Source organism: Homarus americanus, unplaced genomic scaffold (assembly GCF_018991925.1).
Source record: "Homarus americanus isolate GMGI-L3 unplaced genomic scaffold, GMGI_Hamer_2.0 scaffold824, whole genome shotgun sequence".
Classification (NCBI taxonomy): domain Eukaryota; kingdom Metazoa; phylum Arthropoda; class Malacostraca; order Decapoda; family Nephropidae; genus Homarus; species Homarus americanus.
Window position 1 is genome coordinate 3,110,497 of NW_024719328.1, and position 20,329 is coordinate 3,130,825.

Sequence of the window (20,329 nt, forward strand, 5' to 3'; positions counted from 1 at the left end):
TTTGGCCGAAAAATATCCTTGGAAACAAGTCTCAAATTATATAGTGGGAGTCGGTGGAAAAATTGGTCCCGCATTACTGAATTTCACATTATGGAAAAATTTTCAAGAATGGAACCTTTCCGTAATCTGGGGGATGCTTGTATTAGGAACACAGGTAAAGGGTCATTGCTTTATTGGTTAGGTGGTGTTATTCTTGAGCCCCTGATATTACACAGTAGATTCGCATCATGACTGTTTCCCATTGTGTGTTTAGGGGAGGCATCAGCAGAGTCTTGACCAGTTTGTTGTACAGAACTGTATATTGGAAGCATATGTTTGTTGTTGTATTGTTTTATGACCACAGACTGTGTGCACAACACCACATAAAGGGTTGAAGTACTGAGCTGCACAGTATATATTCTAAATTACAATGTACCGTACTGTACAGAGATGGTAAAAACTCTCTTGCTTGTTCACATTGTGCTCCCCTTGTAGGCGACCTCAGGAGCACCTGTTGTCCATACTGACTCAGCCTTGAGGAGACTTGTGGCTCATATGGAGTAAGGTTGAAGCTTAACATGGTCTTTGTACTGTAGTAGGCACTGTAGTGTACATGGTGTCTGGCTGTACAGTATAATTGAGAAGTTATAAGCTGTTCATGGTAGACTGTGGGTGTTGTTGAGAGTGGCTGCCCACTCAGTACATACAATGGATTCTTTGTTAGAGTTTTTAATGCACAAGTAAATAGTTTCCTCAGTAACTCTGCACTATTGCATCAGCACCTTTCACTTTATTTACCAATAATTCTGGAATGATCTCACTTTGATTTCTTTACCATATTATGTAACAAATTTCTGTGATGTTGAAGTCTGAATTAAATTTGTGTGAACTTCCCAAACAGTTTTAAGTTTTTTGATGCAGTTCAGTAGAAGTCTATACAGTAAGAACTATTATATTTATTATACTTTTAGTGAGTCACATGATAAAAGTCTTGACAATTTACAATACAGTATATAAGCCTTCATGTCATACAGAAGTACATAAATTTAGTACAGTAGGGCAGTACAGTATATGTCAGAGTAATGGCTGCTGTAATAAATGGTGACATGATCAATTAAAATATGAAAATTATTACAGGTTGGATGGAACTCAGAAGTAGATGTTTGGTGGCATGAAGCAGTCAAGAGTGTGAGCAGTGAGTGTCCACCTGTATGGATGGACACTGAGGACCCACTTTTTATGCTCTATACAAGGTACTGTAGTATAGTGTATCTTACTAGTGTGTAGCACTGTACTGCCACAAGGTATCATGTTCTCCCTCACCATTTAAGGTGACAGGTCATACATGAGGCGCTCTCGTTTATAGTGACGAATCAACCAATGACGCCCAAGTCAGATCCTTGTTTCAACAGGAAGCCCCAACTCTTTCTCTACCCAATACTGTACAGGGTTTATTCATCATCCTTTTGACACAAGGGTAGAATAAAAGTTGGCGCTTCCTGTTGAAACAAGGATCTGACTTGGGCGTCATTGGTTGATTCGTCACTATAAATGGGAGCACCTCATATGATGGCTGACATATGGTGTACCACCCCTCACTACCCACCACCCCACACTACCCACCACCCCACACTACCCACCACCCCTCACTACCCACCACCCCTCACTCTACTACCCCACCACCCCTCCTACACACCCCTCACTACCCACCACCCCTCCTGCTGCCCACCACCCCTCCTGCCTCACCACCCCTCACTGCCCACCACCCCTCACTACCCACCACCCCTCACTGCCCCCACCCCTCCCTCACCCACCCCTCCTGCCCACCCCTCACTGCCCACCACTCCTCATACTCTGTTACATAGCCAAGAAAATGTGATGTCCTTCACATTATGTTAACTCCAGACTCTCATACAATTGGCGAAATTACGACCCACGCACTACTCAGAGGTGGACTCGTAACACAACACACCCTGCATGAGCTGGTCATGTTTACATCGCGGCCAACAATCTCTCAGCTGCTTGCTGAGCTTGGCTGTGGGCCTGCGGGTGAGATCTCGGCTCACCCCCATCATGGGGGTGAGCCGAGATGAGGGCCCCATGACTGTGTTACACGACGCTATCTGCTCTTGAGGCCTCCATCGTTCTCTAACAATGATGCTGGATGACGTGGATATTGTCCTCCCCCCCCTCTCTCTCTCTCAGCTTAGAGTGAGGTCAGGTTGTGGTCTAGAGAGGCGGTCTCCAGCCAACGCCTCACTCAACCAAGCCGTAACTTACAGATAATTCAACTACTTCCCTCACTCTCAAATTGGCGTATGAAAATTAGGTTGCAAACCTAGTCTAATCTTCTAAGTTTAGCTTTACAAACTAAGCAGTGACTGAGCTCCCATAAATAAGAACAAAACTAACGACAAATACTCAGAACGGCAGTGTGCGGGGGGGGGAAGCAGATAACTTGAGACTTTCCGTTAAACTCGAGCGATAAATACGTTTTATGTTTACATTTCAGACAGTTATCTAACTTCTATAATACAACACTGACAACACTTTCTATGTTTCCATCTGATTCTCTGATGTTCTTATATGAAAACAGAATGACTTCAGTTATGAACGGCCGCCGCGTAAGAACACACGGTACATATGATTTACAGCTGGTAAACAATGCCTAATCTATTCACATATAATACTCTACATTTAAGACTCAAGATGCCTTCAACATATACTCAATACATCTAGAGTCTTTTCTCTTACTGTTGGTGTACATAATTGATTGTACAATAAATTCATTCACTCACAATTTCAAATTGCCTGAACATCCCGAGTTAACTAAAAAAAAATACCCGAGTCTCTGAGCGAGTATACGAGAGAAAATGGAGGAACTACGACATCCTGATAATGGATAGAGAACGAACGTCTCTACTGAGGGACTCAAATGTTTCACATGTTTTGTGGGCGCTGTATCATAATATGAATAATTAAGTGTTGAACGGACTAACTGCACAAAAATGACCGTGACAGGTGAAGCAAGAATATGAAACACTTGGTAGACCTGATTCAATGACTGTTTGTGTTGCTCTGGGAGAGAAATGATGCTCATATGGTAACAACACTGTGACAAAAATGTGCACTTTATTAAAACTGTTGTATTTTACTACTAAAAATTAAATACAGGTAACTTGGTTTATTTATGATAAATTATGGTATCAGGTACAGGTACACCACAGATTTTCCAGGAACTGATGGTCCGACACCTCCTTTAGTCCAGACAAAATTATGAGAGGGCACTTAACTTCCCTCCCTCCCTCCCTGCCAGGGTGAAGGCAGTTTTAGGCCTAACACTTTTATCTTATAAAATGTAGCTGATTAGACTTAGCAGAATATAAATTGCATTGCAGGAATCCTTGTACGATAGTGATTAATTTGAGTATGTACATCACATACTTGCACAGGAGATAAAAATTTAAGTCTGGTGTAGTACATTTGGGTACACGTGTATACAATAATGTTGCTTAAAATTATGGCTTTTTCACATTAAATTTACATTTAATATTTGTTTGATTTAAGTTTCTAGCAGTCCATGGTGCTTTAGAGACACAGGAGGTGTATAATTAGTGGGTTAGAGGTTTATTGCCGGACCTCGGTCGGTCCGGCAAAACGGATAATCGGGCAAGGCTTTGGACCCAAGGGTGCCGGAAAATCGGTGGTGTACCTGTATAATTAACGTGAAAATGTATTAATATTAAACATAAGAGGCTGCCACCACCTTTAAGTACACCTTTGACCATCATCCGGGTGACGTCTATTTCTGCACTGCTGACATTGGCTGGATCACTGGTCACCATCGGTGGCTACATGTTATATGCTGCCACCACCTTTAAGTACACCTTTGACCATCATCCGGGTGACGTCTATTTCTGCACTGCTGACATTGGCTGGATCACTGGTCACTCTTATGTTACATATGGCCCCATGCTCAATAATGCCACATCTGTGTTGGTAAGGATAATGTTGTCTACTTAATCCTTCCATTTATTATGTTTTTCTCTCTTATAAGCCTTCACACACACACACACACACAAACACACACACGCACACACACACACACACACACACACACACACACACACACACACACACACACACACACACACACACACACACACACACACACACACACACACACTCACACACACCACACTCACTTTCAGTTCATGGTAGTTGATATTTCTGCCCTCCCCACAACACAGCCAAGCATCAGCCAGTCACTCACCACTCTGCTCCTCCCTCAGCCAGTCACTCACCACTCTGCTCCTCCCTCAGCCAGTCACTCACCACTCTGCTCCTCCTCAGCCAGTCACTCACCACTCTGCTCTCCTCAGCCAGTCACTCACCACTCTGCTCCTCCCTCAGCCAGTCACTCACCACTCTGCTCCTCCCTCAGCCAGTCACTCACCACTCTGCTCCTCTCTCAGCCAGTCACCACCACTCTGCTCCCCTCAGCCAGTCACACCACCTGCTCCTCCCTCAGCCAGTCACTCACCACTCTGCTCCCTCCCTCAGCCAGTCACCACCACTCTGCCCTCCTTCAGCCAGTCACTCACCATCCTGCTCCTCCCTCAGCCAGTCACTCACCACTCTGCTCCTCCTCACCAGCCAGTTCCACCTTCCTTGTTTAGTGTTACTCGACCTTCCTTGTTTATTGTTACTCTACCTTCCTTGTTTAGTGTTACTCCACCTTCCTTGTTTAGTGTTACTCCACCTTCCTTGTTTAATGTTACTCTACCTTCCTTGTTTAGTGTTACTCTACCTTCCTTGTTTAGTGTTACTCCACCTTCCTTGTTTAGTGTTACTCCACCTTCCTTGTTTAGTGTTACTCGACCTTCCTTGTTTAGTGTTACTCCACTTTCCTTGTTTAGTGTTACTCTACCTTCCTTGTTTAGTGTTACTCGACCTTCCTTGTTTAGTGTTACTCGACCTTCCTTGTTTAGTGTTACTCTACCTTCCTTGTTTAGTGTTACTCGACCTTCCTTGTTTAGTGTTACTCTACCTTCCTTGTTTAGTGTTACTCTACCTTCCTTGTTTAGTGTTACTCGACCTTCCTTGTTTAGTGTTACTCGACCTTCCTTGTGTAGTGTTACTCCACTTTCCTTGTTTAGTGTTACTCCACCTTCCTTGTTTAGTGTTACTCCACCTTCCTTGTTTAGTGTTACTCCACCTTCCTTGTTTAGTGTTACTCCACCTTCCTTGTTTAGTGTTACTCCACCTTCCTTGATTTGCACCACAGAAGTATTAAATGTTGGTGGTGCTTGTATCATTTATAAAGGCTAATGAAAGGTAATGTTATTTAGGTGTTGGACTCATGGTGTATTTGCTCGACAGTTTGAGGGTATGCCCACCTATCCACACATTGGCCGCTTCTGGGAAATTATTGAGAAGTACAAAGTGAGCAAGTTTTACACAGCTCCTACTGCTATCAGAACCCTTATGAAGTTTGGTGATGAACCAGTGAAAAAGTGAGTTGGAAGGAATGTTTATAGTCTTAAAGAGTTATGTTATGTTTATAGAGGATATGTTATGAAGAAGTCACTGTCTTTATTGAGTGTAATATTGTGTGTAGTTGGTAATTATTTCTTTTATTAAACTGCTGTACTGTTTATTTTGGTTCCTTGAAATATTATTATTGTGGATTGCAGTGGTTGAGTGGATACAGCACTCTTCTACGGTTCCAGGGGCCGGTGGTTCGATCCCCAAGCACTCCCATTTCACCCAACTGTAGATGTGTACGAAAGTTTACAACTTGGGAAGTGAATGCAGTTGAAAGTAATACCGGCCATGCTGCCTCCTTGTGTACCTATGGCTTAGTATACAGTGTGCTGTATCCACACTGTCTCTAATGGGCAGTCGTGCCAATGGGACCATCTTTCACTTTCACATCATTATTGCTTGTACAGGCATACCCCGATAACTGACTCATATAGGGACCGGGAAAAGTCGTTGGTTAGTGAATCATCGATTATCAAAACATTTAATAACATAACAAATTCAGGGTGTTAGGGACCAGCCACCCCCCAAAACTCCCATCTACCCTTGATATATATCTGTACTGTACACTGTCAAGCAAGAGAATAAAGCAGACATATAAAGCAAGCATAATAAGCCTTAAATAAGTAATTTGAAGCATAAATGAACACAGTTATTTACCTGTGTTGAGGATGGTAGAGATGGTCTAGGGTGGCAAGTTAAAGTCTTTACCAATCTTTGCTGGTCCATCACCACTCTTATTATGCCTTATCACATCACATCGAGCTGCCCAGCACAAGAGGAACTATCACTAGTGTGTTTAGGCATGACTGAGTAACATACTAAGTCAGAAATAATGAAAAAAATAAGTGTAAACAAGACCATTGATGGCAGGAACATTTCAGGGGAAGTGTGCAGATCCCACTGGTGGCAAGAATTAACACCACGCCAGCTCTGATGATCGCGTGCATCTAGGGGTATCAACGAAACTTCCGGGGTATTTCTCCTATATGTACTTGTTGATTATGTGAATCAGCGGTCATGGGACACCGGTTGTCGGGGTTTACCTGTATTATCAAAGTACCGTATTTTACAGCATATTAGACACACGGCCATATAAGACGCACCCCCCATTTTAGCAGGGAGTACAGTAAGTCTTCGCATAACGTCGTCCTGCTTAACGTTGTTTCGGTACTACGTCGCTAAACTTTAAGGGACCAAAAATTCGTTTAACGTCCCGGTGATCCGATACTACGTCATTTTGCGCCGTCACGGACTACTTCTATGGCGCATCACCCGCTCTTGTCTGGCTGCGCTACGCTCTCTCGGCTCGGCACTCTGCCCTCACTCACGGAACGTCACAGCGGCGCCAAGCCAATATTTGTTACGACTTCACATCATTCATGTGTGCTTAAGTGCTTTTGCTCTAAAACTGTACTCTAATCATTTGAAATGGCTTCCAAGCACCCATCAAGTGCTACTGGTGCTAGTGTAGTGAAGAGGCAACGTAAGACCATTACCCTGGCTACGAAAATGGAAGGATTAATCCGTTTTGAAAAAGGGGAACCTGCTGTGGACATAGTCGCTGTGCTTGGTCTAACCCCTACAACTGTGCGTACTATCCAAACCAACGCTGACAAGATTAAGGTTAGTGCTGGAAGTGGTTCTTCTCTGAGTGCTACTAAGACAACTCGTACTAGAAGCACTGTGATAGAGAAGGTGGAAAAGATGCTGGCAATGTGGATGGAGGACCAGAATCAACACAATGCCCCTGTGAGCCTAATGGTTATCCAGCATAAGGCCAGATCCTTGTTGATGACTTAAAGGCAGAAGAGGGTGAAGGATCGAAGGAAGAGACCTTTACGGCCAGCCGAGGATGGTTTCAACGATTTAAGCGTCAGTATAACTTCCACAACATAAAGATGACTGGTGAAGCTGCCAGTTCAGATATGGTTGTTGCCGAGACATTCCCTCCAGAATTCAAACATATTATCCAGCAAGGAGGCTACTCAGCGAAGCAAGTCTTCAATGTGGATGAGACTGGTCTCTTTTGGAAGAGGATGCCTGAGAGGACCTATATCTCCAAGGAGGAGAAAAGAGCGCCAGATTTTAAAGCGGCAAAAGACCGCTTGAAGCTGCTGCTTGGCGTGAACCCTGCCAGCGACTTCAAGCGGAAGCCTATGCTGATTTCTCTCACTACTATGAAAGGTTACTCTAAGGATCACCTGCCTGTCATTTACAAGGCAAACATATTTAGCCAGTGGTTAAACGTGTACACCAACCCTGCACTGAAGGAATACTGTGCCAAGGAGAACCTTGACTTCAAAATTCTTCTGATCGTTGACAATGTTCCAGCTCATCCTCCCAATCTCGACGACTTGCATGACCGTGTAAAAATTGTATTCCTGCCTCCCAACACGACAGCACTGATGCAGCCTATGGACCAAGGCGTCATCGCCACAGTCAAGGCGTATTATCTATGCCGTACCATGGCCCAGCTGCTCAAGGCTACAGACGGAGATAATAAACCAATGATCCGAGAATATTGGCGCAGCTTCAACATTCTTGATGCAATTGACAACATAGGCAAGGCATGGGAAGAAGATTCAGAAAGTTGCTTGAATGGTGTGTGGGGTAAATTAATTTTTTCGTCTCGGGACTGCAGAAGCAGCAGCAGTCTGTATCTTCACAACAGCCGGCAGCCAAGGAGAAGCAAACATCATCGGAGGAGGAGCAAGTAGCGGCGGAGGAACCCCAGTCAGAGCAGGAGGAGGAGGAGGCAGCCGCAGAGTCTCAGTGACTCACCACCCTCCTCCTCTCCCATCATCCTCCTCCGCTCCCACCCTCCTCCTCTGCTCCCACCCTCCTCTTCTGCTCCCACCCTCCTCCTCCCTTCCTACCCTCCTCCACTCCCACCATACACCTCCCCTTCTGCCATCCGCCTCCTCTGCTCCACTGCCCACCACACACTCGCTCTACCACCTCCGCCCATCAATGAGTACCAATACAAACTTAGTAGTTGTATACCCGGTATGTATGCACGATTTTCTATAAAAATGGCAATTATTTTCTGTATATGTAATGTATTTTATGGGGCAAAGGGAGGCTCAGGAACGTAACTCATGTATTTTATCTATTTCTTATGGGAAAAACTTTTTTGTGTGTAATTTTCTTCTGTATCCATAGGTTTCTTCAAATAATATATACAGTACCAGTAAATGTGAGGAACAAATAAAAGTAATACCAATAAATTAGTTACAACAAAAAAGCCGTTTTTTTCTAAAAACCATTTTTTGTGATATAGTCCAGAATTCGACGACTAGCTTTATACCTAGGTATGTAAATGCCTAGCATTAACTCGCCAGGTCAACATAGAGGCAATTAAAACATCTAATAATTACTTAAATACCTAATATTAGGAGGACACGTCGCTACCTGGCATTTAATTGCAACTCTCAAAACCCCCTCCTGCACCCTCCATCACACACACACTGCCACCGTCATCTCTTGCTTTAGAGCAAATGGTAAACAAAAGTCAACTCTCGAGGGGTGGAGATGGGTGGGTTATCGACATCGCATTCTGGACTACAGTATATCACAAAAACTGGTTTTTAGAAAAAAACGGCTTTTTGTTCAGTCCAGAATGCGACGTCTAGCTTTGATTACCCGAGCAGGAGGTGGAGAGGGAGGTGACGTTGCATACAAGGCTCCGCTAGCTTAGGTCCAGATTATGATTATAAACCGTTTGGAATATTTTCTAATATTAGGAACATTTACTGGAAGGTAAAATGTTAATTTACATATCTCAGTGAGGATACTCACTTGATTCTGATGAGGAAGAAGAAGGTCCTGGTTGTGGAGATTGACTAGGTGGGGGAGGGGACCCCAGCACCACCACATGTGAAGCATCTTTCAGAGATAGATGAAGATAGCTGTCTTTAAAAGTTTTTGAAGATCACCAAAGGGCCACTTCTTTGATCTGACTGAGGTTCATATGCCGCAGAAAGGCCACAGACCCTGCATATTTCCTGGTGTCATGTGCCAAAAATTTCTTGCCGGGGTCTGCTTGATTCACTAACTGATATAAATATTTTGTCATTTGACTAGGAGATAATTTCTTACCATAGGGGCCTCGATTAGGGAATCTGGTTAACCATTCCTGAAGATTTTTAACTGGGCACAATATACGACGAACCCTTGTCTCATCCATTAGGTGTTTTATCCTAATAGGTTGGGCTTGAAAATCCTCCCTTTCATTTTTTCTTAGGATCTCCGTAGGAAAAAGGGTGACATCTTCCTCAGAAAATACCAATAATGATGGATTATTGGAAATTGAAATCAGTTCACTGATTCTCATACCTGTTGCTATTGCTAGAAGGAAAGCTGCCTTCTGGAGCAATCTGTCCCGGTTCAGATTTATGTTGTAATTAGGCCCCATAAGAAATTTAGTAACTTTTTCTAGAGACCAAGGTGGGATTCTCTTGGGTCGAGGGGGTCTCTGTATGAAAAAGGACGATCTTAGCATTTGATAAATCCTTGGGTTCAAAGTAATATTAAAACCCCACGTCAGAGGGTCAACCAATGCTGATTTATAAGATGCAATTGTCGATCCTTGAAGGCCTTTAACTCTGAACAGAAATTGTACAAATACTAACACACTGTTTCCGACAATGTGTCTGGAGTCATTAACTTGATAAATTATTGAAAAAGTTTCCAAGCTTTCTCATATTGCATAGAAGTTTGAGGTCTATGACCTGCTATTACTTGGTTAGCTATATTGGAATTACCCAACAATCTATTTAAACTCCTTTTGAGAAACCCCAAGCTTGAAGTGCCAAGGATATCTCAAACTAAGGGTGCAGTACCTGGTCTAGACATCCTTGTTGCAATTGTAGTGGATGCAGGCACCAGTCCAACAGATCCAGGCACCAAGGTTGTAGGATCCAATATGGTGCAATTAAGAGGACCTTGCCTCGGAAGGATCTGAGTTTGTGAACTACTTTGGGCAACATTTTCACAGGTGGGAACAGATAGATTGAATTCCAACAGTTCCAATCTATGAGTAGAGCATTTCCTAAAAGATTGGATCATTCCAGAGATGCATAAAGTGGCATCTTGTGATTTTTTGTGAGGCAAAGAGATCTATTTTTGGAGTCCCAAACTTCCTCACTAGACTCTTGAACTCTGATACCTTTAGGGACCATTCTGTTTCCGTCGATACTGGCCGGAGACGGGACAACGCATCTGCCCAATTGTTTTGTACTCCCGGTATATGAGTTGCTTTGAGGTAAAGTGTTTGTGTTACACAAACTTTGAAAAAATTTTCTGACAGTGTGAGAAGTAGCCAAGATCTGGTTGAGCCTTGATGAGTGAGACAAAACACTGCCGTTTTGTTGTCCATGGTAAACAGGATCATCATATTTTTTAAATTTGGGTTTGTCAACAAAAAGTGTAGGACCACTGCTAATTCTTTCATATTTATGTTTGTCCCAAAGGAAGTTGCTCCACTTCCCTTGACTGAATTCCCCTTTTGAGGAATGGTATCCCCATCCTATTTTGGACGCATCCGCACAAATCACCAAGTCTGTTTGAGGCAGAACCCAGGGAGAGGAACCGATTAGATTTTCCCAATTTTTCCACCAAGACATAAGATTCTTGTGAATAGGGAGAGAAGAAGCAAAATTTCTGTTTCTGTGAAGGAAATTCAACTCCAGATGAGTTAGTTGCTTCTTCCTTAAATTGCCCAAAGGAACTACTACTGTGGCAAAATTCAACAGACCCAGTAGTTTTCCCAATTGTGCCAAGAAAACTCTTTCTTTGCACAAAACGCTTCTACTTGGTTTATAGGTAGTAGGTATTAGGCAGCTACCAAACAGGGAGGTACTACCGCCTGGGAAGATATTGGAAGCATAATGTGTTGTCTGTGGTAGATCTTGCTGCCACATGACATCACAAAATTGTGACCAAGTCCCAGATTGCTGATCTGACTTTCTGCCTCATTTACACACAATTGCAGGGTCTCAATTGTTTCTCTTACTATTGACAACACAACATACATGCAGTGAACCCTCACTTTGCGTGGTTAATTCAACCCACAGGGTACCGCGGAAAGTGAGAAACGCGTAAAGTGAACAACATAACATATGGGATTAAATGAAATAGAGACCGGCTGACCCCCAAACTCCACTTTTTCCGACACAATACCTATGTTCTAGTAAAAATAACATCTTAATTTTATGATGGTGCATGCACAAAATTAATACTTAAGAGAAATACAGTCGCCAAGTTAATGTCCATTCAAATAATGGACTCAACTCCCTCCCCCTCTTCTCACACTACACTCGCTGGCTCTTCCCTCTCTGAGAAATTTTTGGGGGAAAACCACTAGATTTTAAGGTATAGTAATAAATAATACCTCAAACTAAAGTTAGGATAATATAATTGACATTGCTGGATTCCTTGTAAGACCAGGAATATTTTGAATATAAATGTCATATATTTTGCACAAAAGATAACATATTTACTCAGAGTAAACAAAATACTTAAAGTAGATCTAAAATTTGTATGTCTAATGCAAAATCTATGATGTTTATATTCAAAATGATCATCAAATTGTAAGAATTCCAGCAATGCAAATTATATTCTGGCCGGGTAATTTGTATGAATTTTATGAGCTAAAACAAATATCTTCAGTTAATAAAAAAAAAATATTCTTCACGACACTATCTGCCAATCAAAGTACCCCACCTTGCCTCCCCCCCTCTTCCAACCGCGCCAGATGGTCGGTCAGTCCCTCCCTCCCCCCCACCCCCCACCAACCCTCCCTACCAGATAAATGTTTGGGAGAAACCAGAATATTTACCTTTTTAGTAATAAATAATACCTCAGACTAAAGTTAGGATAATATAATTGACATTGCTGGATTCCTTGCAAGACCAGGAATATTTTGAATATACACTTCATATATTTTGCACAAAAGATAACATATTTGCTCTGAGTAAACAAAATACTTGCATTAGATCTAAAATTTGTATGTCTAATGCAAAATCTGTGATGCTTATATTCAAAATGATGATCAAATTGTAAGAATTCCAGCAATGTAAATTATATTTTGGCCGGATAATTTGTATGAATTTTATGAGCTAAATAAAAAAATTATACTTCACCCTTGTAAAGGGGTACACGCACCGCGGAATGTGAGCATCCCGGGTTCCGGCAGGGTACCGCGTAAATGTGGAAACGCGGAATGTGGGACCGCGTAAAGTGAGGGTTGACTGTACAGTACTCCCTCTTTATCGACGGATTTTTTATCGACGGTTTCGATTATCGACGGATTATTTAGCCGGATTTTTATTTTGAACTGTGCTTGATATAATACATTCACGGAAATGTAATATTTTTGCTAAAATGACGTATGTATTACAGTGGAAAGTGGGATCAAATCGTGACGAAAACAATGACTTGCGCTTTCTTTCGTTCAAAAGATGTTACCGTAATCACTTTTCGAATGGTTTAGTTAAAAAACTGTTGTATTGTATTACAATAATATCCTAATTGACTTGAATAAATATTACGATACCATATTTCTGAATATTTTCATTAAAATCCATCAAAATCATTTTCCTTGTCATCGTCTGCAGCACCAAACAGCTTCTCCCAGTCCTCTCCTTGAACAGGGCTAGAGGGTACGTGTTTTTCGAATCGTTTTCAGTTAAAAAATTATTACATCACACGTATATTTTACCTAAACTGCGCCTGAATGAATATATTCTCGGAAATAAATAGTAGTTTTGCTGAAACGTGATGTATTTCAATGTAAAATAGGATAAAATACATGACGAAAACAAAAGACTTTACCTAAGCTTCCGATGTTCTTGAGATGTTACTCGTTTTTTTAATAGTTTTCGGTTAAAATTCTGTTATATTACAATGATATTCTATTCATACTGTGCTTGATATAATACATTCACGGAAATGTAATATTTTTGTTGAAATGACGTATGTATTACAGTGGAAAGTGGGATCAAATCGTGACGAAAACAATGACTTGCGCTTTCTTTCGTTCAAAAGATGTTACCGTAATCACTTTTCGAATGGTTTAGTTAAAAAACTGTTGTATTACAATAATATTCCCTCCTAATTGACTTGAATAAATACTTGAATGGAAATATACAATATTTTTGTTGAAACTACCCGCGTTTCAGTGTAAAGTGTTGTAATAATAAATGGTAAACAATTTGCCTTGGGCATCCGGATTTTTGGACTTTTACTGTAGCCTACTGTACACTGTTTTGTTTACTGTAAGGACCGATGTTCACTTCAATAAATGAAATCGTAAGTTTGCTAGTATTTTTGTCCACTTAATATATTATTATTTATACACTATTATTTAAGGTTATGTGTAAAGGAAACGCATTAATGCTTAAAGGTACATTTATTCAACATATGCTAATAATAGTTAGAAAAATTACGTAACCATCACGGTATCGACGGTTTCTTTATCGACGGCCGTTTACAGAACGTAACCCCCGTCGATAAAGAGGGAGTACTGTATACTGTTCCTCACTTTTGTATTTTCACTTTGTATTTCTTTGTGGTTCTTTATTATTATTATTATTATTATTATTATTATTATTATTATTATTATTATTATTATTGTTATTGTTATTGTTATTATTATTATTATTATTATTATTATTATTATTATTATTATTATTATTATTATTATTATTATTATTATTATTATTATTATCCCTCAGGCCCCGATGTGGGTCAGTGACCTGTGCCTGGGTGGGCTAATTCCCGTAAAAAAAAGAAACCGTTACCTTTGCTCCCAATGGAGAGCTAACCAATCCAATTTCTGACATAGTATGAGATTACAGTTGACCTGGTTTATCTTTAATCCTAGGTTTTGAAATAGTACTAGTGTACGTTGGGTCGCACTTTGACAGTCTTCAAAAGAGTTTCCCATTATCAGCCATTCGTCTGATGCCCTCCATCACAAGGATCTCTCTGGGGATGTATGCCAGTTTGGTAAACACTTTTGGCGCAATTGTCAGGCCAAATGGTATCACTGTAAATTGATAACTTACCCCCCTGTACATCCCCCACTGCGAATACTAGAAACTTTCTGTACCTGGGAGCAACAGCCACGTGACAATAGGCATCTTTGAGATCCAAGCATTGGGCGGAAGTAGATGCCTCAGATGGTCGTAAGTGAGCATCTTGAAACTTGTTTTGGTAATTAACTTGTTCAGGATGGAAAGATCTAAAATCCACCTTAATTTGTTGCTGCCTTTCTTGGGGACAGGAAATAGGCGAGACATGAAACAGTTCTCTGACTGCAACAGTTCTATCACAGCCTCTGTTTAGTAGTTGAATTATAAATTCTGTAAGTAAGGGGGTTGGTTTTGACCCCTTTTTGGTAACACTAGGGGAGGGCACCTGTTTTCCCAACCCCCTAGATGACCCAGCTGTCTGGCTTCATTGGGAGGGAGTGGTCGCTGATGTGGTGGAATAAGGTCTCCTTCCACTTCTCAACAAATGGCCACTCTTACTACTTCTTTAATTGTTTCCACCTCTAAAGTTTCCTCCGGGTTGATAACTGAACCTAGCAGCTGGTCCTGTTCCCCTGTTAGACCTTCCTCTTTTAAATTTCCCAAAGGTCTGAGGAATCCGATGAACACTAATATTAATAGCTTGCTCAACAGCTGATCTATATTTAACTAATCATTGTTCATCAAACAAGGCAGCAGAAAGAGGGGAAGAGCGTAGCAATAAATAAGCACTACCACTTGAAGCATTATTAGTGGCTTGCTTCCTTAGCTGGGCTTTTAGTTTTAGGGCTTTCAACAACATTTCCATAAATGAGTTGTACAGGGAATATGGATTCCCTTGTATAGCAGCAGCAAAACATGTGTCTACTTCTGAACTGTCCTCATAGTCCAGCACAAACTTAGTCAATAACTGACACATCATAATAGCAGACCAAATATCCGCTGCCAACTTCCTAATTTTAAATTCTTCAAGCAACAGTGCAGAAGCAACTGGTTTCAAATTTACCTCATAACTTATATCAGCATATTTTGAAGCTGACAAATACTGGGAAAGTTCATACTGTATAAGGAACTCTCTTAGTCATTAAATTGGAACTTCAAAAAACTAAGCTTGTGAGCATTCCTGTCTGCTGGAATGAATGTTAAGTCTTTCAATATATTAGCCCAGACTTCGTCTATTTCAGAGATCATCTTTGGGCAAATATCAGGCCAAGAATGTGTAGTACAGTATCACCTTCTAAAAACAATGAATGATGACCCACAGTTGCTTGGCCTTCCAGTCTCTTTGTAAGTGCTGAGAGATCAGGAAGTTTAGAAACTTTTTCATAAAATACCTTGAATAAGGAATCCACAGACTCAGATGTGGTAGAAAACAAAGAAGACTTAGATCATACTAATGTTACCCAAGGCCTGTTGGGATCATCCTTACTCTCAATGTTATCCATCAGCTGCGTGGCATTCGACAGCAGCCTGTTTCCACTCATAGTAACCAACACTTTTGCCCCAGGTGGAAGAGGTTGCCAAATGGGGACAGGATGAAGTCAGTCTCAACAGGTTCTCCCTGCTCTAGAGACTGAACACTATGATTAGAGCCAACTTCCTCATCCTGATCCTGGAATCCACTAAAATCAGACTGACTAGGTAGAGGTTCTTGTAATCTTCCTACTGCCTCATTATCTAGAATATCCAATAACCTACTTTTCTTACCAGAAGCAGGTTGGCCTAATTGGGGATTAAGTCTCTTATCTATCACCTATAAATCTAAACTTTCCGCCAACTTGGGATCTTTCCATTGTTTTGCATTTAGAAATTTACTCTTCAAGGCTTTGTTCCATCTATTTTTAAGTTGGATCTGCAATAATTCTTTCTTATCTCCTGCAGCTTCATTAATTTAAAAAAGATTGATCTTAACAAACTGCTTAATTCAATGGTGAAAACAGGTTGTCTGAGACACAGCTGCTATGAATTATGCAGGCCAAATGAGGATCTAACTTGGTAATCCAAGTGGCTCTACATCCTTGATAATTTAATGTAGTTTGGTCCCCTTGGGTCCTGGGTGAAACTACTACTGAATTCACATTCTCTATTGATGGACAAGTTCTTGTATATAGTGTATGAGCTGAACTTTCTAGTCCTTGTAGCTCATCACTCAACACTAGTTCCCCAGGGACAGTTCCATGGTCTCCTCCATCATCTAGCAGTCCTTCATCCTCCAGTTGCACATCACTCATCTAAACTAGGAGGAACACAATGAATCACATTGTATCATTATAATAATATATATTGAGGTCAGGGCTGTAGGGCATGTGTGTGTGTCCTCCAGGAGGTCAGAGCTGTAGGGCATGTGTGTGTGTCCTCCTGGAGGTCAGGGCTGTAGGGCATGTGTGTGTGTGTCTCCCAGGAGGTCAGGGCTGTAGGGCATGTGTGTGTGTCCCTCAGGAGGGGGACCCTATGATGTGTAGGAACATAAAGCTTTCCAGCAGTAGGTATAGAAGTACAGTATTACCCCGCCTAACGCGGTTTCACTTAACGCGTTTTATCATATACGCGGTGCCTCGCCAGAGCTGAACTTTCACTTAACGCGGAATTTTTCATCATATACGCGGGAAGCGGCGCGGGCACGATGCGCACAAGGTCGCCCAGTCATCAAAACATTACCGAGTTCTTCACCCGCCACAGCCGGCCCAAGTCAGTGATAGTGATAATTATAGTGAGGATATGGACTTATATGGACTTTGAGGGGTTTGACAAAGAGGCCCTGCAAGCCTCTGTGGTGGATAGTGATACAAGTGATACAGGTGAGGGCCAATAATCTGCCCTCTGCCTCGGAACCAACCCCCCATCCCCGTGTGCCTAGCCATCTTTTCTACTAATGCAAGTGTTAAAAAACCTAATATTATTGATATTTCTCTTAATTATTAATTGTGTGTGCATACCATCATAAAGTTAAGATAAAATTTTTACTACAACATAGTTGTGTGTCGTCAAAAAGTGGAGTTTGGGGGTCGGGCCAGTCTCTATTTCAATTAATCCCATATGTTCTGTTGTTCACTTAACGCGGTTTTCACTTAACGCGGTACCCTGTGGGTTCAATTGACCGCGTTAAGCGGGGTACTACTGTATGTTAAAGCAGAAGAGGTTGCAGCATGAAGAAAATGAGAGGAATTTTTTTTTAAAGAAACAGTTAGAATCAAAGAAAACAGTGTGAAGAAATGGCTCAAAAATCAAGGAAGAGCAGAGAGGCCTTCCAGCAACAAAAACAGAAGCATTTACTCTTCCTGAAGAAAACTAGCTGAAGCAATAAAACTAAGAATAAAACTAAATGCTGGATTTTATTTGTATCTATCATGGAGCATGCTTATTTCTCTTACTTTAATACTACATATGCATGCAAAATGAGTAACAATGTGAGAAATTAAGTTAGATATGGTAAAAAAAACTTCCCGGGTAGGTGTTTCCCCAGACTCCCCAGCTCATTATTCTTTTCCAAGAACCAATCACATTCCTATTGTATTTTATTTCAACAATATCATTTTATGTTACTGAAATGCAGGGTGCATATTTTTCTGTACTGTAGTTCATTATGTATTAAACATGCTCAGCACCGTGAAAATAAACAGTATTATAATAACATGTGCTATAATTATACTGTATGTGAGGTTTATGATTATTAAAACTAATATGATTTAACATTTAAAACACAACATACTAGTAAATATTACTACATAGTACATGTATTTCTTAGTAATATTTCCATATAATTTTTTTAATAAAATGTGGATGTAATAATAAAAAGGTGTATAAAGTTTCTTCCTGTCTTGTGGCTCAAACATCTGAAGATAATCATATTCGGCTCTTAGGTTAAGTAAGTGTGGCCACCCCTGCACTATACAGTATTAAGGTGGTACTATCAGGTTGAGAGGAGTAATTAACTATGAGGCACAAATGATTAAAATGTATTTGTCTATGTACAGTATATAAAGTTTTCCAGACATTAATAACTGCTTGAGTCTCATTCATGTATGATGTACTGTATCCAGGTATGACATGTCCAGTCTGTCAGTTCTGGGGAGTGTCGGGGAGCCCATTAATCCCGAGGCGTGGCTTTGGTACTACCGGGTAGTGGGTGACAGTAACGTCTCGGTCGTTGATACTTTCTGGCAGACAGAGACCGGGGGTCACGTGATCACTCCACTGCCGGGCGCCACCCCTGCCAAGCCAGGTTCTGCCGTAAGTAACCAGTTTTTGCTCTTTTGTCACACTACAGTATTAAGGTAATCTTCAGTCACTTGTATACAGAAGCACCTTTAAAGTTAAAGAATAAGCACAAAATCTATACAAGTTCAACTCTCCAGTCCTGGCTTTATGGAAGCGTCTCAAATTGAGAAGACTTTGGGTGAGGATCAGGTATGATGTGCTATATCTGTAAACCAGAATTAACTCAGTCATATACTAATCCTCCCACTGGTGTTAAACAATAAGCTGCACACATTATTTTTATAGTATGGTTTCTAGTCTATAAGATAAATCTTCTAGTTATTACAATACAGTATGGCACAGTTTTTATATGTTAGTGCATAGTAAATGCTCATAGGATCACAGGTAAGATCTCGCCTTATTCAGTGTTAATTCTTACCTTGTTTGTGTGTGATAACCTTTTGAAGTGTATTTAGTTCTTTTGGTGAAGAAGCAAGTGAACCCTAATTTGTTCTAAGATTTAACCTTAAACATATTCCAAGGCTTCTTCACATTGGTTCACTTTGTCTTACTAGATGAGGCTCTTTTTCCTCACTATACATATTGTACAATTTGTACATACAGGTATTATTGGGTCTACTTTTACCAGTCAGTGTGGCTTGGATGATGTCCTTATATAAAACAACAGAAAATATCTTGCTTGTAGACAATATGTCTGCCCAGTAATTTTAACAATGAAGTTACCTTGGTGTCTGTCAAATCTATGAAGTTGGATTTCTTCACTATAGTGGGTCAAAAACATGTTATGCTTTCAAATCCAAGAAAAATCAGAATTTCATAATACAGTATGTGGCAGAGGTTTAGACATACTCAGTTAGTTCATGTTCATGGCTCTGGTTATATTTGTCTCTGTAAACTAAATAATCTTTAATTTGAATATTTTTGGGCACTTAAATTTTACAGTGTCAGTTCACACGGTTTAATACACTTTGCAACATTTAGAGAAATGAGCTAGATTATGCTTTAGCCTTAAACTATGTATTTTTTTATATACAGTATAATGGTTAAGTGAACTCTCAAGGTATACCTTTCTTATGTACATTACAGTAAAAGGCACCTCACACTCTGCTGCTGACCCCTACTACAGTTTCTCCTGTTTGATCCTCTTGTGTATGGTAGTGAAAGAATCTTTATATGAATGACTGTGACCATCCCTGAATGTGCCGTGTTAATTCACAACCCACTTTGGTTATCTTTTCTGATGGAGGAAGAGGAAGGAGTGGGAGGAGGAGGAGCATACTATAGATCATTTTCCTCCTGAAGTGTGATCAGGACATATTGTCCTGTCCATCCCCCCATGTGTGTGCGTGTGCGTGCGTGTGCATGCGTGCGTGCGTGCTTGTTAATAATAATAATAATAATAATAATAATTAACTGTTTATTGAAAAAGTTCTGAAGGCTGAAAATATACATTGTACAAAAATGACTTATTACATACATAGACATGGGGTGGGCGGGTCGTTTAACAAAAGCTTTCATTACTGAAAGAAGAAGGAACATGAATTGAACATACA

The 20,329-nt window shown here is 40.8% G+C and overlaps 1 protein-coding gene across 1 annotated transcript in view; it reads left to right on the forward strand.

Annotated features, from left to right (window-relative positions):
- The window catches only part of LOC121860033 (acetyl-coenzyme A synthetase, cytoplasmic-like), a gene marked incomplete in the record, with an annotated part of 133,900 nt that overhangs the window by 49,131 nt on the left and 64,440 nt on the right, over positions 1 to 20,329 (forward strand). Inside the window, 5 exon segments of the mRNA XM_042357049.1 lie at positions 1,117 to 1,237; positions 3,190 to 3,206; positions 3,808 to 3,978; positions 5,362 to 5,495; positions 18,599 to 18,788. Of these exon segments, the coding sequence (XP_042212983.1) occupies positions 1,117 to 1,237; positions 3,190 to 3,206; positions 3,808 to 3,978; positions 5,362 to 5,495; positions 18,599 to 18,788 (633 nt within the window).